Raw genomic sequence first — 14,764 nt, 5'->3', positions numbered from 1 at the left:
TGGTTTTAACAGCAAAAGGTCATATTTTTTTACCTTTATTTGGGTTGAGTAATGATCTTATTTTGACAATTTGTGCCACCTGATGACTTGCCCTACTCTTGGTTGGGACTGTTTTGGAGTAAGTCAGTGAGGAATGCAGAGCTGGGATATGAGGCACAAACCTGTGGCAGAGAGGATGTTTGCAATGGGAACATACAGATCCACTACCTGATATAACTGGGGCTGCTGAGAAAACAACTGGCAGGGTGGGAGGCTGATGTCCCTCCTCACTGCTGTGCTCAATGAGCTGCAACCAACACAGTCTTATTCCATCAGAAGAGAACCAGGGGTTCACTTCAACTCAAGAAAAAACTCTAGAAAAGGCACACGAACTTAAGTGATGCAGTCTGTCACCAGTGATCTCCTGGCACTGCCAGGTGGACAGGCTGTGACACAGAGCCATTTCCTGGCTGCCTCTCCCCTCCTGGACTGCAGTGGTTCACAAACAATTCTCCAGGCACTTTGTGATGATACCCAGCACTGGTTTCTCGTGACACACCACATGTACCAGTTTCCCAAGAGAAGAAAGATCAGGGTGTTTTAGCCTTCAGCTGCAGCTCTACAGCTGCCACCTGACTCAGCCACATGACTTGAGCCCCATGGGAACAGCCTCAGTGCCTACACAATACCAGCTGTGCAAAGGTTTAGCAATGAATCGACCCTCACGGAGCAAGCAGAGCCACGGTCCCTGCAGGCCCTTGCCATGGGAATCATCTGGAAGCCACCTTGCACCTGACTGGCACAGTGCATCCCATCATATGAATACAACGATCTGAGCCACTGCCAAAGCAACTGAGGCTGCCTCAATTAAAGCCATAAGGTGACACAAATAACCAATTTGGATTTATAGATCTTTTAGTCTTCAGCTGTTCCAAGAATGCATTGTTGCAAGATTACCTGCTAGAAGTGACTTTGGGGCAGCAAACTTTTAAACCAAGATCAACTGCATTTGGAAAAGACTTGGCCCCAGACCAGTTCCTAATGTGGCAAAGAGTGCAATTATCCTGATGAAAGCTTAGGGGTGCTTGTGCCTACAGCTGGTTCATCAAGTAATGCTGAATGATGGATATAATTAAACTGCGTGCAGCAGAGTGGAACGTGCTACAATGAACCATTTAGGGCCTCATCCCCTCCCATCAGCCTGGAGCTACAGATGGGCCATCACAAACAGTCAGTGGCACTCAGCACTGCTATTTATACAGAGAGATTCAGAGGAATCATACAAACGCTCTGTGCAGGTTGGGCAGAAAAGAAGTCTTCCACTGTAATAAGGTGCAATTATAAGAGCAGCTAGTCCCTAATTCTACCTTGGATTGCACAGCAAAATGTCCCTCTGGGGTTTCTGCACTGCCAGGTCAAAGCTCGCACAGTATCTCAAGATACAAAGTTTTCATCAGTTAGCACTGGTCAGGACTAGAAAGAAAAATAAAAAGAAGCTTTGGAAAAAGAGACGCATTCTGCAGCACATCCCTGGGGACGAAGAACACCACACACAGAGGTGCCCAACTCCCCTGTGAGCCACCCAAGCTCTGCAGCACTGGACAAGCTCACAGATCCTGCATTTGGCCTACAAAGCTGCGAGAGCTGAAAAATGTTCAGCATCAAATACCATTCAACTCTTAGCCCTATTTTCAAGAGAAAGAATTTATTCATCTCTCCCTCTCCATCCTATTTCTGTATCACTACTAAAAGACTGAATCAGAACAACATTTTGGCTCACCCTTTAATGGCCTTTTGGTTCACAACTATTTAAGAGTGACTTGGGAAAGGTATAACAGCACATGTTGTGTTATCTTCACTTTGAACTGCCACCAGATATTATTTTGCAGCTGTTTTATTGTAAATGGCATCCTGAAATCTAAACAAAAGAGTGTCTTAATGGCAATTTCAGCAGATTTTTAATTTCCTGAGAGAATTCAGCGGGACCACGAAGGGAGAGCACATTTAAAAGGCAATGCTGTAATAGGAACACTTCCCCTTTTCAAGCACTTTTAGCTTTTGGAATTTGATAATGATTTCACTGAACTTTCAAAAAAAAACCAAAAACCCAACAAAACTCAACTGAGTTGAAAAAACATTAAAATTTCTGCTCACAAACCCCAGGTAAGCACCACAAGGACCTGTTCCTCTGCAGCTTCTGTTACCCACCTCAGACTTAATCCAAAGTAAAAGTCACTTGGAGCAAAGTTGTGGGAGAGCACACAAGAGAGAAAGTCACACCTGGGATTTCCCTGATGATCAACATCCCATTGCAGCTCAAACTCCACTGGAGCTTCCTGCCCAGGAATGCAGAGAGCAACTAAATGCCATGGGAAAGGCTTGCCAGGATGGGGCAGCTAGTGGGGAATTTTTCTAACCGTGGCTTTAAAGCACAAAAGCCATTCTGCACAAAGGACTCTTTTCTCGGCTTGGTCACCACACACTATTTGGCCATAAAGACAAGTTGTAAGTGAAATACAGGTTTTGTAAATATCCCTGGAGCTGTGAAGGAGAAATACAGAGCTGGCCAGATCCCTCATGCTGCTCATTGCCTTCCTCTGCCCCAACACATTGGTTACTCTCACAAAAATACTATTCCAGGCATTACTGGAGCATCCTAATGACAAAAGGAGGAACTGTAGCCTAGGAAATGATGGTGCACGTTACCACAACATTGGTGCTGTTACTGTTTATAGATGAGGCTGAATGGCAACTGAATCAGACTCACATTTAACTTTCTTCTTTTAGGAGACAGACTTTTTTCTCAGTCATAAATAAGTAAAAAATAAATTACATCCAGAAAGCAAATGGCAAACAGATGAAAACCCTTTGGCTCTTTGCTTGAGGACCTCCTTGTGAGCAGCCCCAGAGCCAGGCCAGAAGAGAAGAGGCCACCAGCCAGGCAGCCCAGCATGGGCTCAGAGGCTGCAGTGCCCATCAAACTGCACGTCTGGCATCTGGGGCTCTCGTCTGCCAGGCAGATCCCCCAGGGCTCCAGACACCAGATCAGATGCTTCAGTTCTCATGGGAAGAGAGAAAAGGCTCCATGTTCAGCACTGTAATCAACAGTGCCAATGCTGCCAAGTACAAGAGCACTTTGAGTAAAAATCCTATTCTAAAACCGTGCCCTATTGACGCATTTTAATCTGCAGGCACAGTAAAGATGCCTGGACAGCCAATTCCAGCTTGGGGTGCATTTATCTCTGTTGCCAGTCTGAGGCTATGGAGCACATCTCAGAACTACTAAATACCCAGAGGAGTTACTATGAGCTGCAGATGTCAGTTCCCCAAAGCAAAAGCTGCTTTATATCCTTAAATCCAGGAGGAGAGGGCAGAAGGAATAACCTCAGCTGCTGTGGCTGCACAGAGGAAGGGTGGGCCTCCCATCCGTCCTCCATCACTAACATTTGCCAGCTTGAAGAAAACATTATGTTAACATCAGAGGTAAATAAAATTTTTAAGCCACAATAATTTCCAGATTTTACCCCACCCATTTGTGACCATGCACAAAACTACCGCTTTGCCAACCATTGATAACTTAACAGCAAAACAGAGAAGTGGAACAGCAAATCAAAAAGATAACTTTCAAAATATATATAAATCTCAAGCAAATGTGCTGGCAAAGTGAGGAAAGAAGAGAAGAAAAGGTTATTTGAGGGATTAAAGAAAGAAGCAAATCTGAAATTCTCAGAGAATGCAGATTCAAGAAAAACACTGATAAAGTTCCTTTTGGACAGGAAAAAAAGATTCCCTGAGAAGCATTAAGAGTGGATTGACATCTGGCTTGCTAGATAACAATATTCTGAGCAAACAAAGCCACATAAAATGTCAGTGACAATCCTGAGATAAAAACCTCAGGCACTGGCATCTTAACAGATGTTGTAGTGCAAAAGCTACCTGTGCTGCACTCCCCTCTCCATGTAGGGAGACAATTGAGCAGTGCTTCAGCCCAGGATAACATTCCAAAGGGCACTTTAAAGAACACTGTATTATTTGCCTAGTGCCTGGTACATTATTCTAGTGGCAAGGCCTGCTTTTCAGATCAGCACTGCAACACTTCCTATGGGGTGTAAGGTCAAACTCAGCCCTGGAAAGTCAGTATCCTTTATCCAGGCTTTCATGTCCAGCACCAATTTATGTAGTGCCAGGAAGCAGATATCTCTAGAAGACAGCTCAAAAGTCTGAATCTCAGTGAGAAATAGAATTGCTAAATTAAGTCCAGTCAAATTGATGAGAAGTGAGACAGAGAGAAACTGGAACTGGCTTTTGAGCCAATGGCTTTGCCTTATTTGCCATTACAGAGCTCTCATCAGCCCTGCTGGCTCTGGGATTTCTAAGCTCACAGCCATCAAGAGGGCACAACTGGGTCTCAGACACTTCTCCCAAAGCTAGAGTGCTGTATGTGAAAGCTAAGTGCTTTGTTTCAGTTCTAAGAGGAGATTGTCCTGTATTTCCAATATTGCATTTCAAGCCTGCACATAGCAAAAGCTGAGATGTTTTGCAAGAGCAGCTGAGTAGCTCCAGTCTGGTGTACCCACTCCATGCAAACTGTGCTCTCTTTTTTTTCCTCCTGGTCGCCTGCTCCAAAGGTTGTGTCATTGGGTTACACGTGAAACTGGGGCAGGTCTTGGTGAATTTGACAGAACAGAAACCATCCCTGATGTAGTTTCTACAGAATGGTAGTCATCCATGCTTTGCAGGGGCTGAAACTGAACCAGTGGCAGAAACAAGGACATGATCTCCCAGGTAGTTCTAGCACCTGAAAAATAACTTGAAAAAGTGCTAAAGCATTTTATCCAAAGGTTGAACTTCTTCCTAAAATCTGTTGGTTGTAATTATTTTCACCTACCAGGAGAAGAAAACCTGAAGATCTCTTCCCTGCACTCCCACCTTTCCATTCTTGGCAACATTTTCAGACCCAGGGACCTCATTTAGAAGTCATCACATTGTTTTTTTATCAACCAATGTTACCTTGACCAAGGGAGGGCAATGCAATGAAGCAAGTGCAGGTTATTTGCTAGCTCAGTTTTTTTCAATTTCTGAGTGTTATTCTGGTTGGCAAAGATAATCTCCATATTGGCACCTGTTTAAAGGACCAGGGCCATCAGATCATCCCATTTACTCCCTGCAGTGTGTAGTACCTCAGGTGCTATTTTTTTATTATGATACACCTTCCATTCAAGTGCCAGACCCAAACTTCTACTGACCATGTCTCATTCAACTGAGGCTTCCTGACACAAGCATTTATGGAAAATAGGGCTACACAACTTAATCCTAAAATAATGTCAAGCAGCAAAACACGAGTAGTTTCACTGGTTTCATTTAAGTTATTTTGTTATACCTGATTCCCCATAATGGAAAATGTAGTTGTATCTGCATTCCTGGCTCCATCAATAAGACACTTTATTTTCTCACTATTCTGAAGCACTCCCCAAGCTTCTGCTAATAATTTTGCTTGACCTTTATTAAAGACCAAACATTAGCTGGCAATTAGATTTGGTGATCCCTTTGGTGATTGAGGCTCAGTGATTTACTGTAAATTATAAATAGTTCAAATGTTTCATTATGTTTATTCTTTATACAAGCTCTGTGGCCAGGTAAGCACTGACACGATATTCACTGTTAAATGATCTCATTAAACTTCTTAATTTAAGTGGTGTAACACTTCACCTGCCACATTATCCAAGGACTCCTGCAATGCACATTAAACATTCAGCATGAATAGATGCTCTACCATAGTTCACCTTGTTGGGAGTGAAATTTCAGTCCCTGAACATAAGGTTGACTACTTTATGCTGTTTGTCAGAGACAATAAATAATGCAAATAGATTGCCATGTAAAGTAAGAGGTTGAAGACATCAATAGCTTTCCCATAAGGTTTTGAAAGAGGCTCTCAAAAGAAAAGACTTTAGATCATTAAAAAATACCACTAAAACAAAAAAGTTAAGAAAGGAAGGTGCAGTTTTCTTTCATTTCTTTATGAATGCAATGACTGTGAGAGATGATTTCTTGAGAACCCTCTGAATCGATTCCTTTTTTATTCATGAGCCCAGAGCAAAAGGAGGGACAGTCACACAACCTCCCATCTCTGAGTTGCTTGTGGAGGTTTGTCTTTAGCCATTTCACCCCTCTTTTTCCTGCTGAGAATGTTTAACAGAGCTGAATGAAGCCAGGGTGGATAAAGCACCACATCTTTTCACTTAAGCCAATAAATAACATATTGCCTCATGATTAAAGGGAAGCACTTTTGTTGGAGGCACCTTTATGTCCAGACTGTTTGCCAGTGGTTTGTACTGCGGTAAGGATGAGAAGCACATGGGTTAGAACCTCTGTGCTAGTGCTGGACCTACAGACTCCACAAACAAAACATTCAGTCATGAGGAGGAATAAGGGTATATGGATTTTCCTGGCATGCATATGCTTTATTTTACACATTTTTAATTGTTTCCCTCACAAAATGAATAGTTCTAATATTTTTCTCCCATGCTTTTATATTTTCTGATGCTTAACATCTGCTTCTGGACATTTCTTCTGAAGGATGAAAGGCTCCTGGCAATTCTGCTGTAGTCTGTGAACGTACCAGACTGCTCCCTGGACAGATTTAGGCTTCATCATATTGTATTAACCCCACATATTGAGTATGGTTTTTTTTGACTTTGAAGGCTGGATTAGCTTTTATTATCAGAAGAGAAGTAGTAAAGGTTTCAGTATTACAGATGGAATGCCAGATGGGAAGCAAAAGCTTAATATGAAGCAGCTCTGGATAAAAACTATTAATCCACAAAATTCATATGTTCTTATGCAGGGAAACCTAGCAAAACCCACTGCAGTATGAGTAACCAGAGAGAAGTGTAAAGTGCCCCTTGCCCATTATCTGACAAACCATGGCATGGGGTCTGAAAGAAAAAAAAGAATCCCATAAGCACCCTATTTACTATTTCCTGGAAAAACAATCAGCTCTCTCTGGATTTTGCAGGGAGGAAATGCTTTCCTAAAGATTATAAATCATAATAATTTATAGCACCTCCACCATGAAAATTAAATGGACTCATATATATAAAATATTTGATGAGACAAGATATTCCATGGTTTATAGCTGTAATATTCCATATTAAAAGAAATACTTAATGTTACTTGTAAGTCACTGTCAGTGAAGTTGGAGCATTGAAAAAGGTTTATTATTTTTTGTTGAAGTGCATCATGGTATGAAGAGGAAGCACGTTCCCTTCAGTTCTGGTAACAGAGTGCTTTGGCAGGAAGGGAAGTGAGCACTTCAGAGCCTGCCTGGGTGCTGAGAGCCCCCAAGAGCCACCAGGAGCCCCCGAGAGGCCACCACAGAGCTCTGAGAGCGGCTGCAAGGGGCAAGCACAACCTTCCAGAGTTCCCCCTCTGAAGAAACAAGTGCCTGGAATTTCTCCAGCAGAGATGGAATGACTGCAAGACAGCGTGGCACTATCACACCGATGCCATTAACACTGAACCAGCTGCAGTCTGCCCCACAAAGATGATGGTTCTTGATGGCCATGTCTGGAAGCCACTGACCCCATCTGGCCCTGTGGTTTGACTTGCTCCACAGGGAACTAGGAACAGCGCAGACTGCCCCAGGGCATGGCCTCAGCATTACACGGTGGTTAGGGTGGACCCAGCACCACAGGATAACTGGACACACCTGCTGGCACTAGTGTACAACCATACCAGACCTTCAGCACTCTCCTACGATTTATCCTGTTTAATTCACAGTGCCACCACCTGCCTCTTCTATGGTCCTGCATTAGTCCACTGGTTAGCATCAATACAGCATTCCTCACCAGGAAAGTGAATAATAGGGAATAACTAGCTAGCTTTTCCCAAAACTCAAGAGATACATAGAAAACTACATACTCTCCCTTATAAGCAAGGTTGATGTGTCAAAATTGTTAGTTCTCTTCCTGTTGCACGTCAAAAGTGTTTAAATACTATAATTTCTTAATTCAAGTCCCCATGTTCTAATATCAAGGCAGTCTCAGTAACTCTTGTGCTCTAATCTTTCTCCACAAAATGTGTTGCATTTCACTGAGAGTGCTTAGAAAAGGGCATCAGCAATAAAGCCTTTTGTCAGTCCTCACAAAATCCTTCCTAAGGCATAGGCTCAGGGATTTTGTCATTTTTCACTTCAGTGGCGATTTCTGTCCAAGGAGCACCTTCAGGAAGGGATTCAAACTTTGAAAGAGATCTTGGAGAAGCCTAACCAGTGGAAGCATATTTCTCTTCCAGGAGAATTAAAACCATGTTGCATCATCAGTCATCAGGGAATCGCCCAAGAAAGTCACTTCCCCTTTCATTGGTTCATTTCAGCATAGAGGGAAACTGAAGCCACAAGAAGAATTTTGTGTTTCCTTCTTCTTAGTAACTCTTCCAACCTAAACCTAAAAACAGATACTTGGTGTTTTTTTGGTGGTGTTGTTGTTGTTTTTGGGTTTTTTTTAGTTTTTTTTTTGTTTTGTTTTGTTTTTTTGTTTGGGTTGGGTTTTTTTACAGACTATCTACTTTTGCACAATATAGCAAACTTACTGAATGCAGCTCTGAGGCCTGGGTGATGTAAATCCAGAAAGAATAGGATTTCATTTAAAATCACAAGCCTTATCATGTGATGGTGTGTGAAATTCTTAGCCTGATGCCATCTGAATGAGGACATTCAGGCAACGGTTGATACTGAGGATATAATTGACTCCTAGCAACTTATTTGTCACTTCTACAGCCATTATCCTCCACAGAAAAAGTATTAAAAAAAGGGAGAGGAGTACCTGAATCTATATTCATACCTTCAACCCTTGCTGAGACATCAAATTACACTGTTAATCAGAGCCCTGAGAGGGAGGAATCTCTCCATGCCTGGGTTTCATTTGCTGAGCTCCAGCATTTCTGGCTACTTTCCTCATCCTCTCTTGCAGGTACCCCTTCTGCTGGAAATAATGACTAACTGGAGCAGCCTCTCAGTGAAAGTCTCCCCAGGCAAATGCAAGACACACAGGGTACAGGCAGGTGGTTGAATCCTTGGCTAAATTGTGGCTGTCAGACACCAGCTCACCATCAGGAGTTTTCTGCTGTAAAACAAAAGAAACTGCTCTTCTGCTTCTTGCAGCACAGCACAGACACATCATTGCTTGTCTCCATACTTACTTCCTTTAGGAACAAAACATGTACATTCTTAAAATACTCATTGTACCTGATTGGGTAGTCGGCAGCACTGAGGTTAATGAAGAAATCCCAGGGCCAGTCACTCATCTCCATTAAGTCCTTCATGGTCTGCAGGTAGGTGGTCAGAAGACTTGCTCCTCCCCAGATAGTGGCCATTCTCCAGGAGGTGACTCTCACATTTGGGTACTGGCTGGCAAACTGCAGCACTTGTCGGTGCAAGTAGTTGGATCGCTTTACAGGAGAAAAGAGTAATACATTCAAGTTATTCTGTCCAAAATTTTCTCTCCTTATATTTACTAAAGGCCTACCCTACTTCTTGACTCACTGAGTGCTGCCATTGCTTTGCCCTCATTACTATTTCACACAACCTTTTTTTCCTAAATGTGCAGAGAACCCTGGCTAATATTTTTTATTACAACTACAGTAATCACTAACCAGTGTGATTAGCTTTATTCACCATTTGTCATCACAGAGCCCAAAGGGCTTTTGTAAAGGAGGTGACTGCTACCACCTCCCTTTTACAGTGTGTCACTTGCCCAAGGCACCTCAGGTCAGCTCTCCATCCAGTGGGCTGCCACATCACTCTGCATCAACTTATCAGTTACTGCTAACTAAATGTACAACAGACAGACAAGGGGAGATACTCATCAACATAGAAGGAGAAATGAAGGCTGTTACATAAATAACAAGAAAGAAAATTTAAGGAAAAAAAAAAAAAGAGGCTCCAAACATGTAACAGATGGAGAGACAAAAAGTGACGTGCACTTTACGCAGCAGAGGTAAAGGGAAGATGAAGAAGATGACAAGGATGGGTAGACTGACAGATGGTGAGACAGGCAATTTATAACCAGTGATATATTACCTTGTCAACATGAATGTAATAAAAATGGTCTTTATGGTAAATAGCCTTAAACATGCGCTGGAGCTGCCGGGAAGCTCTGCCATGAACAACCAAGACAAATGCGATCCTGACTGGGTTGGCTGGCATGAATTCTACGGAGTCCTCATCCCACTGAACATTGTTGTTGGCTTTTCCTGTTCAAAAACAAAACACAGGACATCTCTGAGTGTATCCACAGGGCAGGGGTGCAGAGAGCAGTACACATTCCACTTGGCTCTTTCTTCAAAGCCCTTTGTAGGGCAGGGTGAGAACTCACAAGGGGTGCCAGCCTGTGTCCCATCCAGTTTGTACCCTCTCCTTTGTCCCCACACAGGGCCACCACCCCTTGGGCAGCAGCCCATGCCCTTGGGCCTCATCCTGAGCAAGGCTGCACAAGCACGGACAAGTACCCAGATGTTTATGAGTTGTATGAAGCTCTACCTGAGTACAGACATCTGAACCTTCAAAGGAAGCACCTCCAAGTTTGTAACTAGTGTCCAAAGTATTCAAACACTGACAAGGCTGACGTTCCCCCAGAAGGAAACCCCCTGTTTAGCCAAAGCTGCTCGTTCCCATGATCAGCACAGCTCTGCTGAGAAGCTGGTGGAACTCTGCTACTGAACAGCTGCTGAAGATTATTGACTGATAGCATTTATTTGTAACAATAGATGTGCTCCGGAACATTTAAATGCAAGCTGCATGTCTTCACTTTTTTTCATGGAGTAGTGGGGCTCTTCCATTACTATTTAAAATACCTGTTCATTTTTATTTTAATAGAGTAATTTCTAGTCTTCCTTTTCTAAAGCAAACACCACTGTGTGAGGTTCAGACAGGATGTGCTGATAAACTGAAGAGCTGGAAGGACATTTCTAATAAGAAATTTAAAGTACTTTGGTTTTGGTTTGTGTACCCACTCTGCAATTCAAAAACCAGAACACAATGTAAGAAAAACATAATTTTATCCAAAACACGACATCCATTCTTCAATAAAACAACACCATTCTTCAGTGCTCTGACCTTGTAAGGACCTTTCTCAACAAAAATGATTTAGAAAGAATCTGAAATTTTGAATATTAGCAGATGAAGAAGGAAAGTACCTCCAACTCAAAAATCTTCCTCCTGACCAAATTTTCCTCTTGCAAATTTTAACTTTATTATTTTTTAAATGAAAGGAATAATGTTGTCTTAAAAGATACTTGATGTATGTCCCCCCTGCCAGAGGTACAATTTTCAAATTTCTAAGATCTAAGCTGTTACCAGTTTCTACACTTAGTGCCTTTTGTGATGTCCCTTTCTCCTCCCACCTCCACATCCCCACCACCTCAAGACTCCTCCTGCAGACAGTGGAGACATTTGCTCCAGGCTGTAGGACAAATTTGAGGCTGTTCCTGGGCTCAGTTATCAGACAGCCCGAGTGCAGCTACAAAGCCCACTGCACCTTCCAGTTATTAAAAACACATGCTCATGTCTGTTTGATTTGATATAAGGAACATGAAAGAAGACATTTGCCAAGAGTGAAGCAAGAGTAAGAGAGAGGGAAAGACACTTTTCCCCAGGTTTTTGAAACTGGAAACATATGTTGGTAAAAGTAAACAATGCCAAAATCTTTCTTCTTTTCCAGATGTAATAATTACAAATAAAGGCTGGACACAGAAAAAAGACCTTTGCCTAATCCTTCTTGGGCATCTCCTCCTCATTCAAGGCAGTATAAACTTGGAAAGAACAGTTTGTAAACTGAATGTTTGCAGAGCACTGTTTAGGTGATCAAACAATTTGATCCCCTTAATTGTACTGAAATGCCCTTGAGTAATTGAAACACCTTTTAGACAGCCTCAAGAGAGATCCTGCTGCAATGGAAGCAGCACATCCCAGAAGGGAATGGTTTCAACATTTCCCACAACTCTCCCTTCAAGTTTCTGCTCAGCAGGGCTTCCCTAGCACACTTCTCTAAGACAGAGTCTGTTTTCCCCAGCCTGGAGCCCCAGGAAAGCTGTACATGTCAGTGTCCCCTGTGCCTAGAATGGGGCTCTTTGCTGACTGTGTCAAGGGCTAAAAGGCAGTGGTGTCTGTCCAGGAGCACACACAGATCCCCCACACCACAGAGCCCACAGAGTCCAGGCTCCCTGCCCCATGGAACACACCCTCCCTGTCCACAGCCCCTCAAGGAACATCTCTTTGCAGTAGTGCTGCTCATAAATTAATGCAACTTTATTGCCCCTGTTGTATTCAGACCAGACATTAGGAAATGTCTAGCCCCCTGAGTCACTCTTAACTTTACATGGGACACAAACAACTTAAATGGTATTTCTTTAAAAACCCTTCACCAATGGTTCACTAGGACTCAGAGGAATATTAAAACATTAGAAAGAAAGCTTAAATTTAATTTATTCTATAATTTGCAGTTTGTTTATTATGGCCATTAGCCTATGCCAGGTTCCACTGTTTTCTCCTGTGCAGCTGATGAGCTTTGCCATGCACATGCTCAGGGTTTCTGCAGAGTGACAGGGACAAAAAGGGGCTGTGAGAGAGAGAAAATGTGCTTGCAAAGAGAACTGACAGGGGAATGAAGGGCAATTGCAATTGCAAAAACAAGCCATTTTTCTTTTAAACTGTTTTCATTTCAAGCTGATGATGTCCCATCAATGAACTCAAATATTTTTAGTGGTTTTCATTACATTTTTGGATACCTCTCTTTTGAAATCAGTGATTTTCTGCAATGATATGCAGAAGGTGAGGGGAATTTAAAATAGTCATATTGTGGGCCTTTTATTTTAATCTAACTTGCTGTCAATACCCACACTATCATTTATCTAGCAATTACTGAGAACAAAATCCTCTCGAATTTTCACCTGAAATGCCACCTCACTGCATCCGTTTTCTCTAATAAATTCCTCCAGTGACTTATTTTGTTCTCTTCTGTTTTCCTTCTCTAACCTTTTTTTTTTTTTCTCATGTGCTAGTTTCCTTCCTTCTCTGTTAGTTTAGGATTTTTATATTTGCATTTACCGCCTGCATACTATTATGACTTTTTTAATATAATCCTGTTCGTGGCTGCCTGGAGTTTCACAAAGGAAGAATGCTACACTTTTTCCATCTGTCAGACTATCTGCTACTTTGCTCTATACTGTCACTTCCTTGGTTTTAGCTCATGGCTGCTTAGCACCCTCTGTTTTTCAGACTACTTCACTGATGAAGAACCAGCCTGGTTTGCAAAGAAGATGAAACTCGCAGGAAACATTCAGTTGAGGATCTGCTTACTAAAAAATACAGTAGGACTTCAGATCTATGAGCAATGTCAAGACCTGAATAGCTCCAGCCACTTTATTTCTGTAAAACTCATGGAGACCAAAGCCTTGCTCATCGTGTCAGTGCCAGCATCTTGATGAGCTGCCTCAGGTAGGAGCTCATCCTCTTCAGGCTGTTGGGACAGGACACACAGAAAATGCATCAGCTGACTTCGCTTAACATCCTACCATTCACTTCCCCTTTTAAAATCCTTAAAAGGATTTTAAGGAAGCACTTGGATTTGACAGCTACTTCAGTACATCACTACATTGCATTCTCCCCATGCACTAAAGCTCAGCCTGGGTGCTGATTCCAGCTCCACCTTCAGTCACTTCAGTCCTGCAAAAAGCAGCTGCCAAGATCACCTTCTTCTCACCCAGGAGCTACAGAGGATTCATAGACAGCTTCTTTCCTCTGCAGCACTCCCTATTCCCAGCCTTCACTACACTTGTTACCTCTCAACATTCCATCATCTGCCTTTCCAAGAAAAATGAGTCAAGCCAGCACAAGAGAATTCCCATCTCCTGCTGCACAGGTCACTTGGGGCAGTCTCAGTGAAACTGGAGGTGCACTCCATCTCACCTAGAAAGCTTCTTGGGGTGTGGGTATTGCCTGTTGAATGAAGTTTCCTACGTGTTTAGGGGATTCCCTTTTTCTGGGATAATTTACACAGATCAGTGCTTTACAAACTTTAATAAAAAGCCCACAATGTCAATAGAAAGTAAGACAAAAACCATCAGTGCTTTATAAACCATAATAAAACCCCCACAATGTTAATACAAAGTAAAACAAAACTCATGAAGAATATGATTGTTACAGTTCCACACTGGGAGCACAGCTCTACCCTCAAAATTGCTTTGCACACACGAGTCAGTGGGGAGTGAATGGAACATCCTCTTTATGGCCACTTGGCACAGGTGAAACAGCCCTGGCCTTGAAGCAGGACTTCTCTTAAGCTTCCTCAACGTTTGCTGTTTCATTACACAATGGGAACAGAGGACAGAAGAGCAACTTCTCACGTTGCCTTGCTCCAGAGAAACTGGAACCTCAGCAGAAGGGGAAGTGCACACCCAAGCTCATCTTCCAGCCCCTGTATCAAAGAGCACTTATTGTGGTACTCTCCACTGAAAACAAAACCACAGCACTTTGCTCTGTCACCAAACGCCTTTCACAAACTTACTGAGAAAAGTAAAATCTCCCCTTTTGCTTCCTGCTCAAAGCCTGACAGGCCTGACATCAATGTGTTAGCAGGAAAACCTGTACCTGTTTTTGAAGATAGCAGGATAATCTCACCTCTAGTGCAATTTTAGCTTGTATTTTCTATGCCCAGAGAAATCAATACTCATAATTAAGAGCTTAATCTTCTACTGTTGCAGTATTACTGAATTCCAGAATAATGAAGAT

At 42.5% G+C, this 14,764-nt stretch overlaps 1 protein-coding gene across 2 annotated transcripts in view; it reads right to left on the bottom strand.

Annotated features, from left to right (window-relative positions):
• XYLT1 (xylosyltransferase 1) overlaps window positions 1–14,764 on the bottom strand; it is a 178,315-nt gene that overhangs the window by 53,453 nt on the left and 110,098 nt on the right. For both annotated transcript variants that reach the window (XM_053957225.1, XM_053957226.1), the window contains 2 exons: window positions 10,058–10,230; window positions 9,224–9,426 (listed from right to left, as the gene is read on the bottom strand). In XM_053957225.1, coding sequence (XP_053813200.1) covers window positions 9,224–9,426; window positions 10,058–10,230 — 376 coding nt within the window. The remainder of the gene's footprint in view (window positions 1–9,223; window positions 9,427–10,057; window positions 10,231–14,764) is intronic.

This window comes from Vidua chalybeata, chromosome 16 (assembly GCF_026979565.1).
Source record: "Vidua chalybeata isolate OUT-0048 chromosome 16, bVidCha1 merged haplotype, whole genome shotgun sequence".
Classification (NCBI taxonomy): domain Eukaryota; kingdom Metazoa; phylum Chordata; class Aves; order Passeriformes; family Viduidae; genus Vidua; species Vidua chalybeata.
The sequence above is the reverse complement of the archived record's forward strand: the minus strand, read 5'-3'. Positions and strand labels throughout refer to the sequence as shown.